The sequence below is a fragment of the Lonchura striata genome, chromosome 22, assembly GCF_046129695.1.
Source record: "Lonchura striata isolate bLonStr1 chromosome 22, bLonStr1.mat, whole genome shotgun sequence".
Lineage (NCBI taxonomy): Eukaryota > Metazoa > Chordata > Aves > Passeriformes > Estrildidae > Lonchura > Lonchura striata.
This window is the reverse complement of record NC_134624.1, coordinates 4,094,701-4,110,170: the sequence shown is the minus strand read 5'-3', so window position 1 is coordinate 4,110,170 and position 15,470 is coordinate 4,094,701. Positions and strand designations below refer to the sequence as shown.

At 51.6% G+C, this 15,470-nt stretch overlaps 1 protein-coding gene across 4 annotated transcripts in view; it reads left to right on the top strand.

The window, feature by feature from the left end:
* Positions 1-575: 575 nt before the first annotated feature.
* The window catches only part of EHMT1 (euchromatic histone lysine methyltransferase 1), a 121,311-nt gene continuing 106,416 nt past the window's right edge, over positions 576-15,470 (top strand). Inside the window, exons 1-2 of one of the 4 annotated variants that reach the window (XM_077787828.1) lie at positions 604-639; positions 1,719-1,778. Coding sequence is in view for 1 of the 4 variants with exons in the window: in XM_021542264.3 (XP_021397939.1) it covers positions 619-639 (21 nt within the window). In the remaining 3 variants the exon portion in view is untranslated. Of the gene's footprint in view, positions 640-1,718; positions 1,850-2,306; positions 2,320-15,470 lie in introns of those variants that run through there. The other 3 variants (XM_021542264.3, XM_077787830.1, XM_077787831.1) reach the window with 3 other exon arrangements.

The window sequence follows — 15,470 nt, the reverse complement described above, 5'->3', positions numbered from 1 at the left end:
GTGGGGCAGAGCCAGGGCGAGCTGCTCCCTCTGCCCCATCCCTGCCTTGAGGTGACACAGACACCAAAAACCTTGCCCAAATTGGGCTGAAACGACCCCAGAGTGGGAGAAACTAAAAAAGGAGGTGGTTTTCCACGGTTAACCTTTTGGCAGTAAAGACAGAGGGACTTTATGACGCTTTCTGTGATTTTTGCAGGGATTTTATTTCATGTAGGTTTTTGGGCAAGCCGTGCTGCTGGGCGCTGCTGGAAGTTTGGGAAGCTCACGGTGCGTTCCGCTGGGAACGGCGGCTGCTCTTCCCCCGCAGCCTCGGGCTGTGGGGCACTCGGGGGCCTCGCCAGGACCAGGGAGGAGCCGCGGTCGGTGGGAGCCGGTGCGGGGAGCGGGGTCCGTCCCACCGGGCGCTGTCCCCGCGTCCCCGCTCCGCCTGTACGGCACCGCCCGATGGGCGCCGCCATGACGCCGTACGGACAGCGGGACCCCTGGGGGCCGCCATGCTGCCGCACGCATGCGCAGTGCCCGGCCGAGCGTCTCCATTGAGAAGAATGAGGGGCAAGGGGCGGAGCCAAGGCGCGAGGAGCCGCCGGGGGGGCGGGGCTGCGCTCCGGGGCTCCGGCCATGGCCACAGTGGATGCCGAGGTGAGTGAGAGCGGCGGCGTCCATCTACCCGGGCGGGGGGAAGGAAGATGGGGGAGCGTGGAGTGGTATCGCCCAGGGCCAGGCGGGTTCTGTCGGAGGCCGGGAGGGGGGCCGTGCCCCCGCCGCCCCATGGTTCAGTCCAACTCCTCTGAGGGGAAGAATGTGGGAGCTGCTGCCATTGTGTGTAGGGGGGCCCGGGACTCTGTATAAGTTACACCCCTCCACGGTGAGTCAGTGGGATGTGCCATACAGATTCCGGGGCTCCCCCCAATGGGAGCGAGTGCGTGTGGCGGAGGCGGGAGGGGGGAGCGGCGGGGCCGCCATCCATGTTCCGGGGCCGCCCCATGCGGCGGGGCGGCGCTGGTGCGGCTCTATCCAGAGTCCGGGGCCCGGCCGGGCGCGGCGGCGGCGGCGGCGGGCGGGCCGGTGCTATGAGCCATGCAGGGTCCGGGGCGGCGGCGGGCGGGAGCCATGCAGGGTCCGGGGCCCGCGGGCGGGAGGAGCCCCCGGGGGAGCCGGGGCTGCGCGTCACGGGGAGCCCGGCCCGGGAATCTGTGCTGGAGCCCGGCCCGGGAGGCGGCGGTCCCGGGGAGCGCGGCCCGGGAATCTGTGCTGGAGCCCGGCCCGGGGGTCCGTGCTCCCGGCGCTGCCGGCCCGCTCCTCAGGGCAGCTCTTCGTGCCTCCCCTGAGCCCCGCCGACCCGCCGGGGCTGTCCCGAGCGCGGCCGGGGCTGCCCTGCCCGTGCCCTGCCGTCCAGTCACGGATCGGTTCGGGTTGGAAGGGAGCGGAGATCCGGTCCAGCCCTGCCGTGGCACCTGCCGCCATCCGCGGCTGCTCCGAGCGCCGTCCGGCCTGACCCGGGACGCTGCGGGGATCCGGGAGCAGCCGCCGCATCCCGGGGGTGGCGGTGCCCGCAGAGCCCCTGTCACCCGCCGGGCTCGGGGACACCGGCCCCACAGCCCCGGGAGAGCCGCGGGGTGCGGCCCTGCCCAGAGATGCGAGGGCACACGGGGCTCCTTGTGCCGGCCCGGCCTCCTGCCCCGGCTGTGCGGAGAATATAAACTTGTCTGTGCCCTCAGGTGAACGCTGGAGAGCAGCTGGGCTGGCTGTGAGCCTTGGTGCACAGAGAGAGCCACCAGGTAATGACACAGGTGTGCATCGTACACAGGCTGTGACACAGGTGTGCAGTTGTACAGAGGCTGTCATACAGGTGTGTATCATACACGGGTTGTCATACAGGTGTGCATTGTGCACAGACTGATACCGGTGTACACTCGTGTATGGACTGTCATACAGGTGTATAGCTATGCAGAGATGTCATACAGGTGTGCACTGTGCACAGGCTGTCACACAGGTGCGCACTTGTACAGAGGCTGTCACACAGGTGTGCATTGTGCACAGGCTGTCACACAGGTGTGCACTTGTACAGAGGCTGTCATACAGGTGTACAGTCATTCAGAGACTGTCATACAGGTGTGCATTGTACACGGGCTGTGACACAGGTGTACAGTTGTACAGAGGCTGTCATAGAGTTGTGCATTGTGCACAGGTTATAACACAAGTGTACATTTGTACACAGACTGTCATACAGATATGCACTGTACACGGACTATGATCCAGGTGTGCACTCGTGTATAGACTGTAATCCAGGTGTACATCTGTACAGAGGCTGTCATACAGGTGTGCTCTGTACACAGACTAATACAGGTGTACACTCGTATGGACTGTTATACAGGTGTACAGTCGTTCAGAGGCTGTCATAGAGGTGTGCATCGTGCACAGGCTGTCATACAGGTGTGCAGTCATTCAGACTGTCACGCAGGTGTGCATTGACCACAGGTTATAACACAGATGTACACTTGTATGCAGACTATGATACAGGTGTGCACTGTACACAGAAATAGAAGTGTACAGTTGTGCATAGGCTATAATACAGGTGCACACATATGTACAGGCCGTAGTACAGGTGTGCATCATCGCCAGACTGTCATACAGCTGTGCATCATACACAGGCTGTCACACGGGTGTGCACTTGTACAGAGATGTCATACAGGTGTGCACTGTGCACAGGCTGTCACACAGGTGTGCACTTGTACAAAGACTGTCATACACGTGTGCACTGTGCACAGGCTGTGATCCAGCTGTGCATCATAGGCTGATCCTGGTGCACACTTGTGTACAGACCAGCTGGAGCTTGTGCCCACAGCCAGGTGTGGTCACTGATGTGGGCCCAGCCAGGTGTGGCAGGCTGGCTGCTGCCTTTCCCAGCTCTCTCTTGTTGACAGGGCTGTGCTCTGGCCCAGAATGTCTGCCCTGTGTGGGGTGAGGTTTGGCACAGCAGGTGACACCGGCAGAGCTTTGGAAGTGCTGCAGACAGCTTGGATTTATCACTCAGGCAGGATTCCCATCATTGTTGCAGGGAGATTGTCCAAGGCTTCCTTTATGTTTTCTGTTCCATCCCAATTGTCCTGATCCTGCTGCCTTTCCCTGGTGCTTTTGCAGAGGATGAGTGTTAATTTTTCCCTGTGACAGAGGAATCAGCCCTTGAGTGCCTCTGTGACTCTGTGGTCCAGTTTTGCTTCCAGGAGAATGGCACGGCTGTAACTGGGGCAGGAGTTGGCTCATAGCTCATCAGCTCCTAATGCACAGGTCAGTCCAAGCCCTGCAGAGGTTTTATTTTGGGAAGCACCTCCCAGGAGCCCTGGCTGGGTCTGCCCTGTGAGCAGAGCGTTAAGAACCACTGCTCTCCGAGTCTGGCAGAGTATCCCCAGATGTTGCTGTGGGTTATGGGAGGGAGCAGTGACTCATTTGGAGTTTAATTCCTCCCCTCCCCCATGAACTCAGTTCTGTCTGAGGCCAGATCTTGCTTATACCCCTCTGAGGCCAGAGGGGCAGAGGGGAGGAAGTTGGTGTAAGTCAGACTGGAATGTGGGGACTGGAGGAGAAGCTCTTTGCTTCCCCAGAGCTGGTGTGGGAGAGCAAGGAAAAACATCCCACATCCACCGTGTTCTGCCAGGTGCAAGATGGAATTGTTTCACTTGGTTAAGAGAGGTGCAGAGGTGTGTTTTTGGGAGGAGATCCTTGCTCCCAGCAAAGTGCTGGGAGGGAGTGGGCAGGTTGGGAAGGTGATGTCTGTGTGTCTGCAGGGAGTGCCCAACTGAACTCCAGACAAAAACTCCCAGTCTAGAACAGCTTCTTGCCAGATATTAGTGTTGATGGGTGAGGGAGGATCTCTTTAAACAACAAGTTCTTGCTAAATCCTGTGACCTTCAGTTGTTTTTCTCTTCTGTTACCTGTCCCAGGTGATCTCTGTGTTGATGCATGGCTGTGCTGCGGTCCTTAGGTGCAGTAACCACGAGGCTGCAGAAAAATCTGATTTTTCTGTTGGATCTCTAGTAGATATCTTGTATGCAGTCCAGTTTGGAGTTGTTAGGTGCTTCAGACCTACTGCACTAAAGTTTAAACTTTAAGGAACTGAGATTTGAGGAATTGAGCTTTGCTCTGCCAGCATGTTCATTAGATTTAGTGCTGATCCTCCAGTTTGCATCAGTTTGCTGGAGAGCTGCCCTTGTGTTTGTGTGTTTCCCAAAATCCTTGTTGGATGCAAGTTTGAAGTTCAAGCCGTGGTGTTTTTCCTGGGGCTCGTGGTGACCTGGGCAGGCTGGTGCAGGAAGTGAGGTGCGTGTGTGGCTTTGAGTGAAGTGGTTCCCTTAGAAGTCACGCTGCATTTTTCATCATTTTTTTTCCCCTTCTGTCTGTTCAGATCTGTAAAATCTCTCTTCTGGAGGTGCAGCTTTGATCTCTAAAGCGACGAGCTGGCAGAGCGGGCAGAATTCCTGGCTGGGGCTGGATCTGGGATGGACTCAGCACCCAGCAGCTCCCCATGCTGGGGCTGATTTGGGGTGGACTCAGCACCCAGCAGCTCCCCATGCTGAGGCTGGATTTGGGATGGACTCAGCACCCAGCAGCTCCCCACGCTGGGGCTGAGCAGTTCTCAGCTCAGCAGTGATGCTGAGGCCTCTCCCTGGCTTTGATCCCAGCTCTCATCCCCTCCAGCCAGCACTGGGAGCTCCCTGAGCCCCCTGCCAGCTCAGTCACCTCCCCACAGCATCAAGGGACAACATTTCCCTGGCTCTGCCTGGACTGAGGCTCCTGCAGCCGGTGCTGAGTGCAGGAGGGATCCCAGGAGCAGCCAGGAGCTGGGAGCAGTGAGCAGGGAGGGAAGAGCTGCAGATTGCCACTCTGTGTCTGCCAGGTGTCGCACCATCCAGCTCTGCTTTCAGGCCTGCCCTCGCTCATTCCCTCCTGACAGTCAGGAGAGGCCTCTGTGGTTTTTAATTCACATCCCATTTCAGTCACTTCTCTCTCACCTGGTGTGTTTCAAACCCCACCACTCCTCCTCGGAGCTGTGTCCTGCAGGGCAGCTGCTTCCCTGGGGATCCTGAGGGCTTTGAGGTGTGTTCACACCACACTGAGCACACACAGCACACCTGTGTGTCACTTGTGTTGCATTTCTCCTGGGGCACCACGTTAATACATTTTAAGTGTGTCTTTGGACAGAGAAATAAGGTTCCCCCCCGTCGTCCTGATACTCATAAGGAGGTTTTAGAACTTTTTTGAAGTAGGGGGGTTACTTTGTTAACAAGATTATAATTACACACAGCCCTGGCCCTGGCAAAGTCTTACCCTATGTCAAATGGGTGCTAACTTTTATGTTTTACATGAATTCTTACTTGTTGTGCGCTGGCAAAGGCCCGTGGGGAACTCATCCTTTTCTTCCATCTAGAGGAACTTTAAATAATAACAGAATGAGCAAATACGACTTGTGAAGCTTTAAGAAAGCCTTAGAAGTGCCCTTCAGCTGTGCTAAGCTGATGTGACTGAGCCAATGTGACTGAAGAGAGCATCTGAAGAGCATTTTGTCAGTCGAGGCAGAATCAAAGGCCTGGGTTATACTTTAAATAAACTCTTCCAATATAATTATGCTGGCAGGAGAGAATGATTTTCATTTCTTCTTGCTGAAATTGTAATAAAAGTCCTTGCTGTGGATGCAGCTTTATTAGTTTAGAGGTGATCCCAGACCAAGGTGGCTTATTTTTTGCTTTTCAAAGCAGAGCCTTGGTCTCCCATTTGAGGAGTTTTGCCCACTTAGTTCTCTGTCAGGAATACAAAGGAATTGCTCTCCCACTGCTGTGTCAGCAGAAGCCCTGGGAGAGATGCAATTACCAGCAAAACCCCAACAGCAACAAGGAGAAGAAGCAGCTCCTCCATGCAGGGAGCCCCTTGGAGTCTCTGGAGAGGGATCCCTTCCCTGGGAGCAGCTGAGTGAGGAGGGCACGAGCATCCCTGAGCCAGTGCTGGAGCCCTGGGTGCCCCATCTCCAAACGTGCACCAGGGCAGCTGGTACTGGGTGTTCAGGGGCTGATCTGGAGTGCCACTCTGAGGCCTTGCTCTTTATCAGCTTGCCTGGCTTTTTGTGCTCTGTCTCTTCCCCTCTCCTCCCCAGAAATGTTCTGCCCTGTGGGAAATGGATTTATAGCAAATTCTCAAAACCTGACAGAAGGTTCACATAGTATCTGTATGCAAACCTTAATATAAGAAATGCTGAAATTTTCTATAAATTCATTTTCCACAATTCCCCTCTTGCTTTTCCCTGGCAAAGCGCTGGTTTGGGCCACTGCATTCCAGAGAAGGAGGAGGTGAGAGGAGGATTGTGTTTTGTGCAGGACTGTGAGAGGTTCAAGGAGTCTGTTTGGGTGCTTCAAGACACATTTTGCTGGAGAGTTCTCTCTTCCTGACTGTTGTGGAAGCCAGAGGTCACCACGGAGCTCAAGCAGCTGTGTGTGGATCAGGTGGAACAGGGAGCAGTCCTCTGAGTCTGTGCTCCCTTGATGTGGGGCTGTGTGAGAAGGGACATCCCATTGCTGATGGCTGGAGTCTGCTTGAAGTGGTAAAGTGAATCCAACAGGGAGTGAAGAGTTTGGTGTGGCCCTCCTAGCTCTGGGAAGTTCATAAACCCAGAATAAACCATGTTTGGAGGAATGCTCAGTGTGGTATTGCTGTGTCTGAAATAGAAAAGCTTTTCAAAGCTTTGCTGCTTTTAAGTAAGACTTTGTAGCATGGCAAAGTATTGAGCACATCCAGCACATCCTCTTTTCAAGTAGGAAATGTTGCTCCAGGAGGATTCCTGTTTCCTTAATGCCCAGCACAATCCCCACCATTGTTTTGCCATTTGCTTCTGTCTCAGCCTGGGTTTCCCTTTGGGATGGTTCAAAGCTGCTGCCTGGCTGATGGCACAGGCAAATCCTGAGCCAGGTGAGCCCACCTGAGCTGCCTGTGTGTACCAGGGGCTCCTTGGGGGTGGGGATGGGCTATTGAATATTAAATCCATCCTTTTCAGTGTCTCCTTCTGGCAGGAGAGCTCTCTGAGGCAGTGTCAGTTCAGGACAGGAAGATGCTGAGTGGCAGAGCAGAAAATTCAGGTCCACTTCTGTTTGCATAAGGCTGATCATCCTGCAGAGCCAGCACATGGACTGGGGGGAAATTTGCAGGTGGTGCAGCTGGGAAGGAAGTAAATAAGGAGCAAGATAACCAGGCTGACATGGAAAAACCCAAAATAAAGCCAGGTAAGTGACTGAACGTTCCAGGGAAATGTGAAATTTTGTGAACAGGGATAAAAATAATGACAGTGATTATATGTCCTTGGGTCAGCTGGGCCAGAACTTGCTCCAGAAGGTGCTGTGAGCTCAGTGCAGCATTTACAGCAGCAGCAGGACCAGGGAGCTGAGCTGAACGGGGATCAGAGGTGCTCAAAGACAGTGCAGATACATTCCTTGTGGTGTGGGAGAGCCAGTCCAGGAGCCCTGGGATGCTGCAGCAGCACTGCCTGCTCTTGCTGCCCTCGGTGGTGAAAAGAAGAGGAATGAGGTGTTTATTGCTTTGGGGGCAGGCAGGGTGAACCTGATGGGCTGAGCCATCCCTAGAGAAGGCAGCAGGGCATGAGGGCACCTCTGTGGAGAGGGAATGGCAGTCCAGGTGTCCGAGCTGCTGCAGGCTGGGCTGGGGCCCTTATTATGGTGAAAGTTCTTCAGACTGCTGCTTCAGGCTTTTAATTAATTTGGAGCTCAAGTGCAGATGTGGACAGAAGGATTTGAGCATGTTGTCTTGAAAAAGGGAGCCCTGATCTCCCCAGGCTCTTGGCCATGACCTGCAGGTGCATTTGAGTACAACCCTGAGAGCAATTAAATACATATTTCCCTCCTTTTCATTTTTAGAGCATCAGCTCCTGGTTTCTTGAGAATCTGAGCTGCCTTCTTCCTCTCCAGTTGCACATTTCCAATCCTTGCAGTTTCAGAGGAAGTTTTAATAGGTAATTTCTCCCACAGGCTCAAAGCCAGAAAGCAAATTACCCCAGTGCTTTATCCAACTTCAGTGGGAATTGGGGATGTTTCATACTGCTGACCCAGAGCATTCAGAAGCTCTGCTTCTCTCAAAAATCATAATATTGTTTCAAGAAGTGGGAAATTAAACATGCACATGGTAGAAGACTTAGAAAGGATTAATGGGTTTCAAAATTACATGCTTCATCCAGCTGCTGATTTGGGAATTGAAAGCATGCCTGTTGCAGAATTGGGAGGGAGGTACTGAAACGCGGTGTTCCTCAGCATCCAGTGAATGCAAATATCCCAAATCTGTGCTTCCAAAGCCTTGCCCAATTGCCAGACTGACTCCAGGTTTGATGCTGGATTAGCTCAGCCCAGGTGGGAGCAGCTGGGTGGGAAAGCCCTCTGTATATTTTATTTTGTCTTCCCTGCAGTTTAATTTGTCCTCTCTTGATTATCTCAGCTCCTGGGGTGTCACCCAAGGCATGTTTTTAGGCTGCTTTGACTGAAGTTCATTCCCTGTGTGTGAGTTTTGCTTTAGGCACATGGAAGGGACTCATGGAAGGTGCTGGAGGCTCCTCTTGGCTCCTCCTGCCCTGTGAGGATATTTGGGGCAGCACCTCCAGCCTGGAGGTCACTGGGACCTGCACTAAATAGGAGATGGATATTGAAGTCACTTGCATTTTTGGGACCTGGGAAATTATCTTACTGTTTTATTGCATTTCTTATGTCCACTGGGGTTGGCAGCAAATTTACAGCCTGTCAAGTGTGGGTTTGGAGGTGTAAAGTAGAGAATATTTGTGTTTGGGAGATTAAAGCATTAACAATGGGCTGGAAGCTGGTTTGTGTGGTTCCATGTAGGATCCTTGCAGTTTGCACATTAACCTCCAGATTATGAGAATCTAAAACATGAGTTTTATTGATTGAAGAGTATTATTAATATTTGATGGCTTAAATCAACACCCAGAAGGCTCTGCAAAAAGCACCACTGCTGAACTGGTAACCAAGACATGAGGTGCTTTTAATTGCAAACTTGTTTGTGATGGCTCTGTGTTTTAGTGTTAAGGGTCTGTGAATCCCATACATAAGAAATCCTTTTGTTCTTTGGATTAGGTATGGTGTTCTTTAGTTTTGCTAGGCTAGATTCAGATGGGTGCTTTAATGCCTTCTTAATATGCAAAGGTGATTGTTTGTAAGGTGTCCTGTCGGGCCTGGAGGTGACATCTGGAATATTTAATCCTTTTTGCCACACTCCGAGGACAAACAAGGACTGTTCCTTTAAAGATGGCCCTCAGATGAGCTGGAATATTTCCTCTTGCTGTAGTGCCAGCTCCTGTAGCTCCGGGAGCATGTGTGGAGAGGTGAGGTGAAGGTCCTGCCTTTAATTGACATCCCCCTGCACCAGAGCAATGCCACCAGTGAGCAGACAAACTGCAGCTCTGTCTGCTTTGAATTTGGGAATTCACAGTGCAGGAGCTGCCGGCGTGCAGCGTTGGGAAAGGCCAGCGAGGGGGGATCATATTCTGTCTTTTATTTCCACTCTGCTTTCTAGGAGCTGCAAGTTGTATTTCTCATGGATTTTTTTCCAAGATTTTTAAAAGATTTCTGCCACACACAGTGAACTCCACGCCTATCTCGCATTTCTTCTGGGTTTTTATTGTGAGGTTTGTTGTTTCCTTCCCTGTAGAATGTGCCCTTTGTGCTGGTGATCTGGTTATGTTATTGTGTTTCTAGGAGTTTGCCTTTGATAAGAGCACGTTGGTATTAATCATTTATGGCTTTTATTAAAACCTTATTGGTTTGATGTTTTCTCAGCCTTCCAGACTGCCCTCACAGAGGCTGCTTTATAGACATCATTTATCTCCTGCCCCTGGCTGACAGCAGCCCCAAATTTTCCCTCCTCCTGCAGATGCTGGTGCTTTGTGCAGGGAGGACGTGCACATTGTGTGGCTGTTGCTGCTGGAATTGTGGCTCGTGTGTGGGCTGGAATTGGGGCTTGAGGCTGTGTCAGTGACATGGGACACACGGATTGTCTCCATGCTTATCCCCATCCCCTCCCCATCCCATGCCATCCCATCCCCATCCCCACTCAGCGTGTAGCTCAGGTTCTGACCCGGTGTGATCCCAGGGCTGTGCAAGAGGAGGAGAAGGGCAGGAGGTGATGAGGATTGAGGCTGATCTGTCAGGTCTGGGCCTTGGCCAGTGATGGCAAGTTTCACCAGCCAACTTGCCTTTCTTCTCCAGGCCTTTGTTCCCAGCCACGCTTCCCATGAAAGGCAGGAGCAGCGGCTGCTCCATTGGCTGCAGGAATCCTCCTCCCCACAGCCCTGCAGGGATGAGCCCCAGGGCTGCCCTGGGGCTGGGAGCCCCGGGCTAGCACTTGTGGGGTGCCCAAGGTGCCTGCTGTGACAGGGAGGAGAACCAGCTGGGAGGGGGAATTTCCATTGTCTAGGAAATCCTCGGATGAGCCTCAGCACCCTGTGCCTCGTTAGGGTGGGCAGACCCTAAGGAAATGGTTTGGATATTCCCAGTGAGCTCCCAAGAACAGGGAGGTTTGATCTGGTTCCCCCAACTCGTGACCCAGCAGCTTGAGGCCGACGTGGGCAGAGCTGCAGAATTTGCAGACGTGGCCAAAGAGCTGCAGGAGGAGGAGGAGGCCCTGTGTCTGTGTATTTATACTCTGCATGACCAGGGATAGCCAAAACTCTTCTTTAAATGACCAAAACTCCACAAGTGTATGTTGGTGTGGGGCTGCCAAGAGTACCTCCTGATGCAATAGTGTCTGCTGTAAGGAGATGTGAATGTTTGTCCCGGTGACTCAGAGCCCTCCCTGCCCCATGGTGATGCTGATGCAGTTGCTGATGCCTGCCAAAGCAAGCAGTCCACACAAGGAGATTAGACAACACTCCCTGCTCCCCTGCTGGGGGCTCCTTAACATTTCCTTGCCCATGTATTATTAATTAAGCTAATTTTTATTGTCCTGTAAGTGTGGAGGGTTCTTTGCATGCTCAGAGCTTGTGTCCTAGGGTTCCTGAAGCATGGAACCATGTGTGAAACGTGGCTTGGACTGTGTGGTTGAGCATTGAGGAAAGGTAAATCTATGGTTGGGTTTTTTTTTCTCTCTTAGCAGCTGCCTGGCTTCATGTCTGGGGCTGGGGAGTGTGGTGCTGTCTGAGCAGGGGGCTGAGGAAACGCTGTCTCTGCAGAATAGTGCAGACAGACAATGGGACTTAAGTGCAAGCAGAGTTTGCAGCATTGACCCTCCATAAGACAGAAGATTACCCAGGCTGGAGTATTATATTAAAAAGAGTTTTGGGACCTGATCCAAACCTACAGAAGTCGGGGAGGGATTTGCCATCAGCTGCAGTGAGAGCAGCCTCCCTGCAGTGTACCCAGGCAATGGGGCAGGCAGCAGCTTAAACAAAAGAAGTTAAAGAAGTGTCCAGGCAAGGCTGGTTGAGGTTTTGTTGCCTGAGGTGCTTTTCCCAGCTGTAAAACAGAGGTAATTTTTTCTCAAAGTTCAGAGGTTTGACTTGGTGTTGGATGCCTTTAACTAGAATTGTTGAAGAACTGCTGAATGTTAATTTTTAAATGTAGAGATTATCTTTGTTAGGTAAGAGATGGCGAGTTACATAACGGTCACTATTATATATCTGCTTTGGTTTTGGGCTTTGTTCCTTGACATTGTGGCCAGGCCTGATGAAGGGAATAGACAACTTCTAGAAGCACTTTGTAAAGTATGAACTATTTGTGATCAAAGCCAGTGGGACTCTGAAGGTTCAGCTCCTCATCTTGGACTTGTGATAGCAGCCTTGGATTCACCTTGAAAATGGGACCTGTGATCTTTCAAATGTTCTTATTTTGTTCTTAAATTAGGCTAATGCATCCTGTTCCAGCCAGTGCAATTATTAACAAACCTGGGCAATTATGACATTTATTGTACAGACATTCTCTGCTCCTTGCTAGGAAAAATACACTTTTAATAAACAAATCCACTTTGACAACCTGTCAAGGACTTTTCTAAAGCAAAATTGAAAGAGTCACCTCAGTGACCTTTCTTTTCTGTTCTGTTGTGTTTGGATTTTTTGCGTTGTCTTGCAAGAGTGCAGCAGCTGCAGCTGGAGGTTCAGGCCCAGTTTCAGAGGGCAGGGGAGTTCAGGAAAGCAGGGAGGGGATCCCAAGGGCTGTATGCCCCCACCAGCATCCCCTGCCCTGCTGTCTCACAGTGCAGCATCCTCCCAGCCACAGGCTGCATCTGGCCTTGCAGAAACCCTGGGAAAAGCTCTGCTCTCTTGGTTGGTTCAGCTGTCTTACTTTTTATTTTTTTTTTTTAATGAGGAAAAGCCCTGAATGTTTTGGTACAAATTCTCAGTGCTGACAAAACAATGTGGTTGCTCAGCCTGGGTAGGATCCACTCCATTGTGGGCACCAGGAGTTCAAGGCAGATCTTAAATCATACATTAACCTTCCTCTCCAGCAAATCAGCTTTGTTTGGCTCTGGGCACAGGAGTGGGAAGGAGTGTGTTATATTCAGTACTAGAAATTAAATTGCATAGAGGGAAAATCAGCCAGGATTGTTTTCTCACTGCATTATCAGAACTGTGTGAAGGTTTGGCCAATGGAGGGTTGTGCTAACTGGAAATATCCCTGTGTGTCACATCACCCAGGGAGGAAGGGCAGGAGGAAAGAGAGGGTTTCCTGCCTCTGCCAGGCATTCCCTGCTCCTGAGTATCCCAACAGATTATTCTTCCCTTGGCACACAAGCCACCTCTGCAAGGGAATTCTCAGAAGAATGAGTAACCACAGACTCACTGGATCAATCAGGGTGGAAGGACCACAGTGGCTTATCAGGCCCATTTCTTTCTGTGGGAATACTTGAATCAAAATGGTTGTTAATCTCCATGTGAGTTGAGCAGTGAGTTTTCCCAAGCTGAGTTTCAGAGCTGTAACCACTGCCATTACCTGGGTGCCGTGTCTCCTCCCCTGAGCTCCACAGCTGTGCTGTGGCACTGGCACATCTGTCCCTCCCCACAGAGGCTGTATCACCTCACTGCCTGCTGGGCTGGGCAGCTTCTGGGTGGAGCAGTTAACATCTCTTATCTTTTCTAGTGTCATCCTCTGAGCTGCTGATGTGACAGCAGCAGCTTCTCCAGGGACATGGTGCCCAAAATCAGATTAAAACCCCTTTCCTTGCCCTGACAGCCTCCGGGGGTGTGATGAGGGATCTACCTGTGGCATGGGTTGTTTATATGAACACAGTTCCATGGGGGAATAACCCATGGTCCAGGGCAGACCCCAAGCAGGAGCAGGGCAGTGCTGCTGAGGCCTCTGCTCTGGAATTACCCAACGAGGCCATACAGCTGGGTTTGGGACTTGCAAACATTAATGCATCAGAGCAGTAATTACTAATTATGACAGTAACTCTATTCCAGAGCATTCAGCACTGCAGGGAGAGCTGTTTGTGGTGGCACAGTGGCACTGGGAACAGGCTGCAGGTCCAGGCCCTGGCTGTGTGGGCAGGTGTGAGCCATGCCTCCATCCAGGAATGCTGCCTCGGAACGCTGTGTGGGTGTCTTGGATGGCTTGAACGTGGCTGCAGTTTTTGCTGGCAAAATTAGCCTTCCTGAGTGAAGTGAGCTGCTTCCATGGCATAAAGATCCTTCTGGATGGGCTCCTGGGCTCCTCCTCAGCAGAGCAGGAAGAAGCAGATGTGATGTGTTTTCCCCTCAGTTACAGGTTTTAGCTGTTGGATTTGTAGAAATAATTGCCAGGATGATCATGGCAGTTCCTTTGCATGTTGGAAGCAATGAGTATTAATGAAGATTGTGTTTGTATAGTGTTGATACCCAGGTTGAAGCTCCTTGTGAGAAGTTTTGGGGCACAGCTGTGTTGATATCAGAACATTCAGGCAGGAGAGCATTTCTGTTGGTCTAACTTTGACCTGTCTCAACAGAACTGTCATGTATAGAGGTGCCTTTATCAGGAATGCCTAAAAAGATGCCAATGTGGATTGATCAGTCTTCAGATCCTTAGATTAATTTATTTCTTTTTTTACGTGATACAGTTCCAGCATTTGTCATTCTGTCTGTTTGAATTTTTGTATTTTTCTGTGGTTTTTGTTTTAATGGGTCAAATGAGGAAGAAGCTATTTTGGAATTGAGAAGCTGGACTGGAGGTGCTAGTTGAGGTGAGGCTGGAGCACATCCCAGTGCTCTGCTCTGTGTGCCATGGGCAAAGTGCATTGCTGAGCAGAGCTCAGAGGGGACAGAGATTCTCCCAGAGCTGTGAGCAGGCACGAGGAGACATCTGAGCATTGATCCTGGGCTGGTTTGGAAGGTCACAGTCACAGCCATGGGTAGCTGGGCCTTGGATCAAGTTGCAGCAGTTTTCCTCAGGTGTGGAGTCTCCCTGAGCAACCTTGGCTCTGTGTTCCAGGGCCAGGCAGGCTCTGCTGCTGGGATCCTCACAGTTCATGTGACTTCTGCACCTCTGAATTTTAATCCAGAGAGGGGAATAAATACTGTTCATCCTCTTTGCTGCTTGGTCTGTAACCTGTGCAGGTGGTCACAAGGAGGTGAGGCCAGCTCTGAGCCAGGCTTTGAGCCTCACTTCCCTTGAGCTGGTCCTGCCTTTGCTCATTTTCATAATCCACCCTGAGGATTTTTGTGTCTTCATCAGCTTCACTGATGAAGGATTTGCTTAAGCTTTGAAAAAAATTTTTTTTCTTTTGTGCTTCAAGCCAGACACCTGCAGGACATCTCCTGATGCTGCTGCTTGGTTTGTCTGAGTGGTTTGTAATCCCATGTAGCAAATGTGACTCCTGCAAGGGGCTCCCTTTCCTCTCAGAGCCTTCTAGAAGCTGTTGGCAGAGCCAGGGTTAAAGCCACAGGTGCAGGTGACAGGAAGACCAGGCACAGAGAGACAGTTTTTGTTGCATAACAAAGGTTGTCTTTAAACTGTGTTCTTTATGATGAGCTACAAATCACAGTTAGCCAGCTCCTTGTGACCAGTATAGTGCAAAGGAATCCAAGTGTATGTGAAGGATCTTCTGAGCTCTTGCAGGGTTCTCCAGGATCAGGATTGGGCTGCAGACAGCTTGATGCTGCAATCCTCCAAGGATGGATTTTGGCAGTGGGTTGCCACCACAAAACAGCCTGATGTTTGCTGTCTGTCCAGCTCCAGGGGTGACAGTTCCAACCAGGACATCTCCACACATCTTGGGTGCAGTGTCCCCGTGCTGAACATGCCAGAAGGGACAAAGGGAGTCCCTGAATCAGTCTGCTTTGAGGGTTATTTCCTAAAGCATCCATGTTCCTTACAGCAAGGGCCCCTCTGCTAAACCCTGCAAGGTGCAGGGTTGTCTCAGTGAACTTCTGGAATGTCAGCTAATTTGGATTTGTCCAGTGAGAGAAATTCTGACCACGTCTTCTGCTGCAAGGACAACCTGCT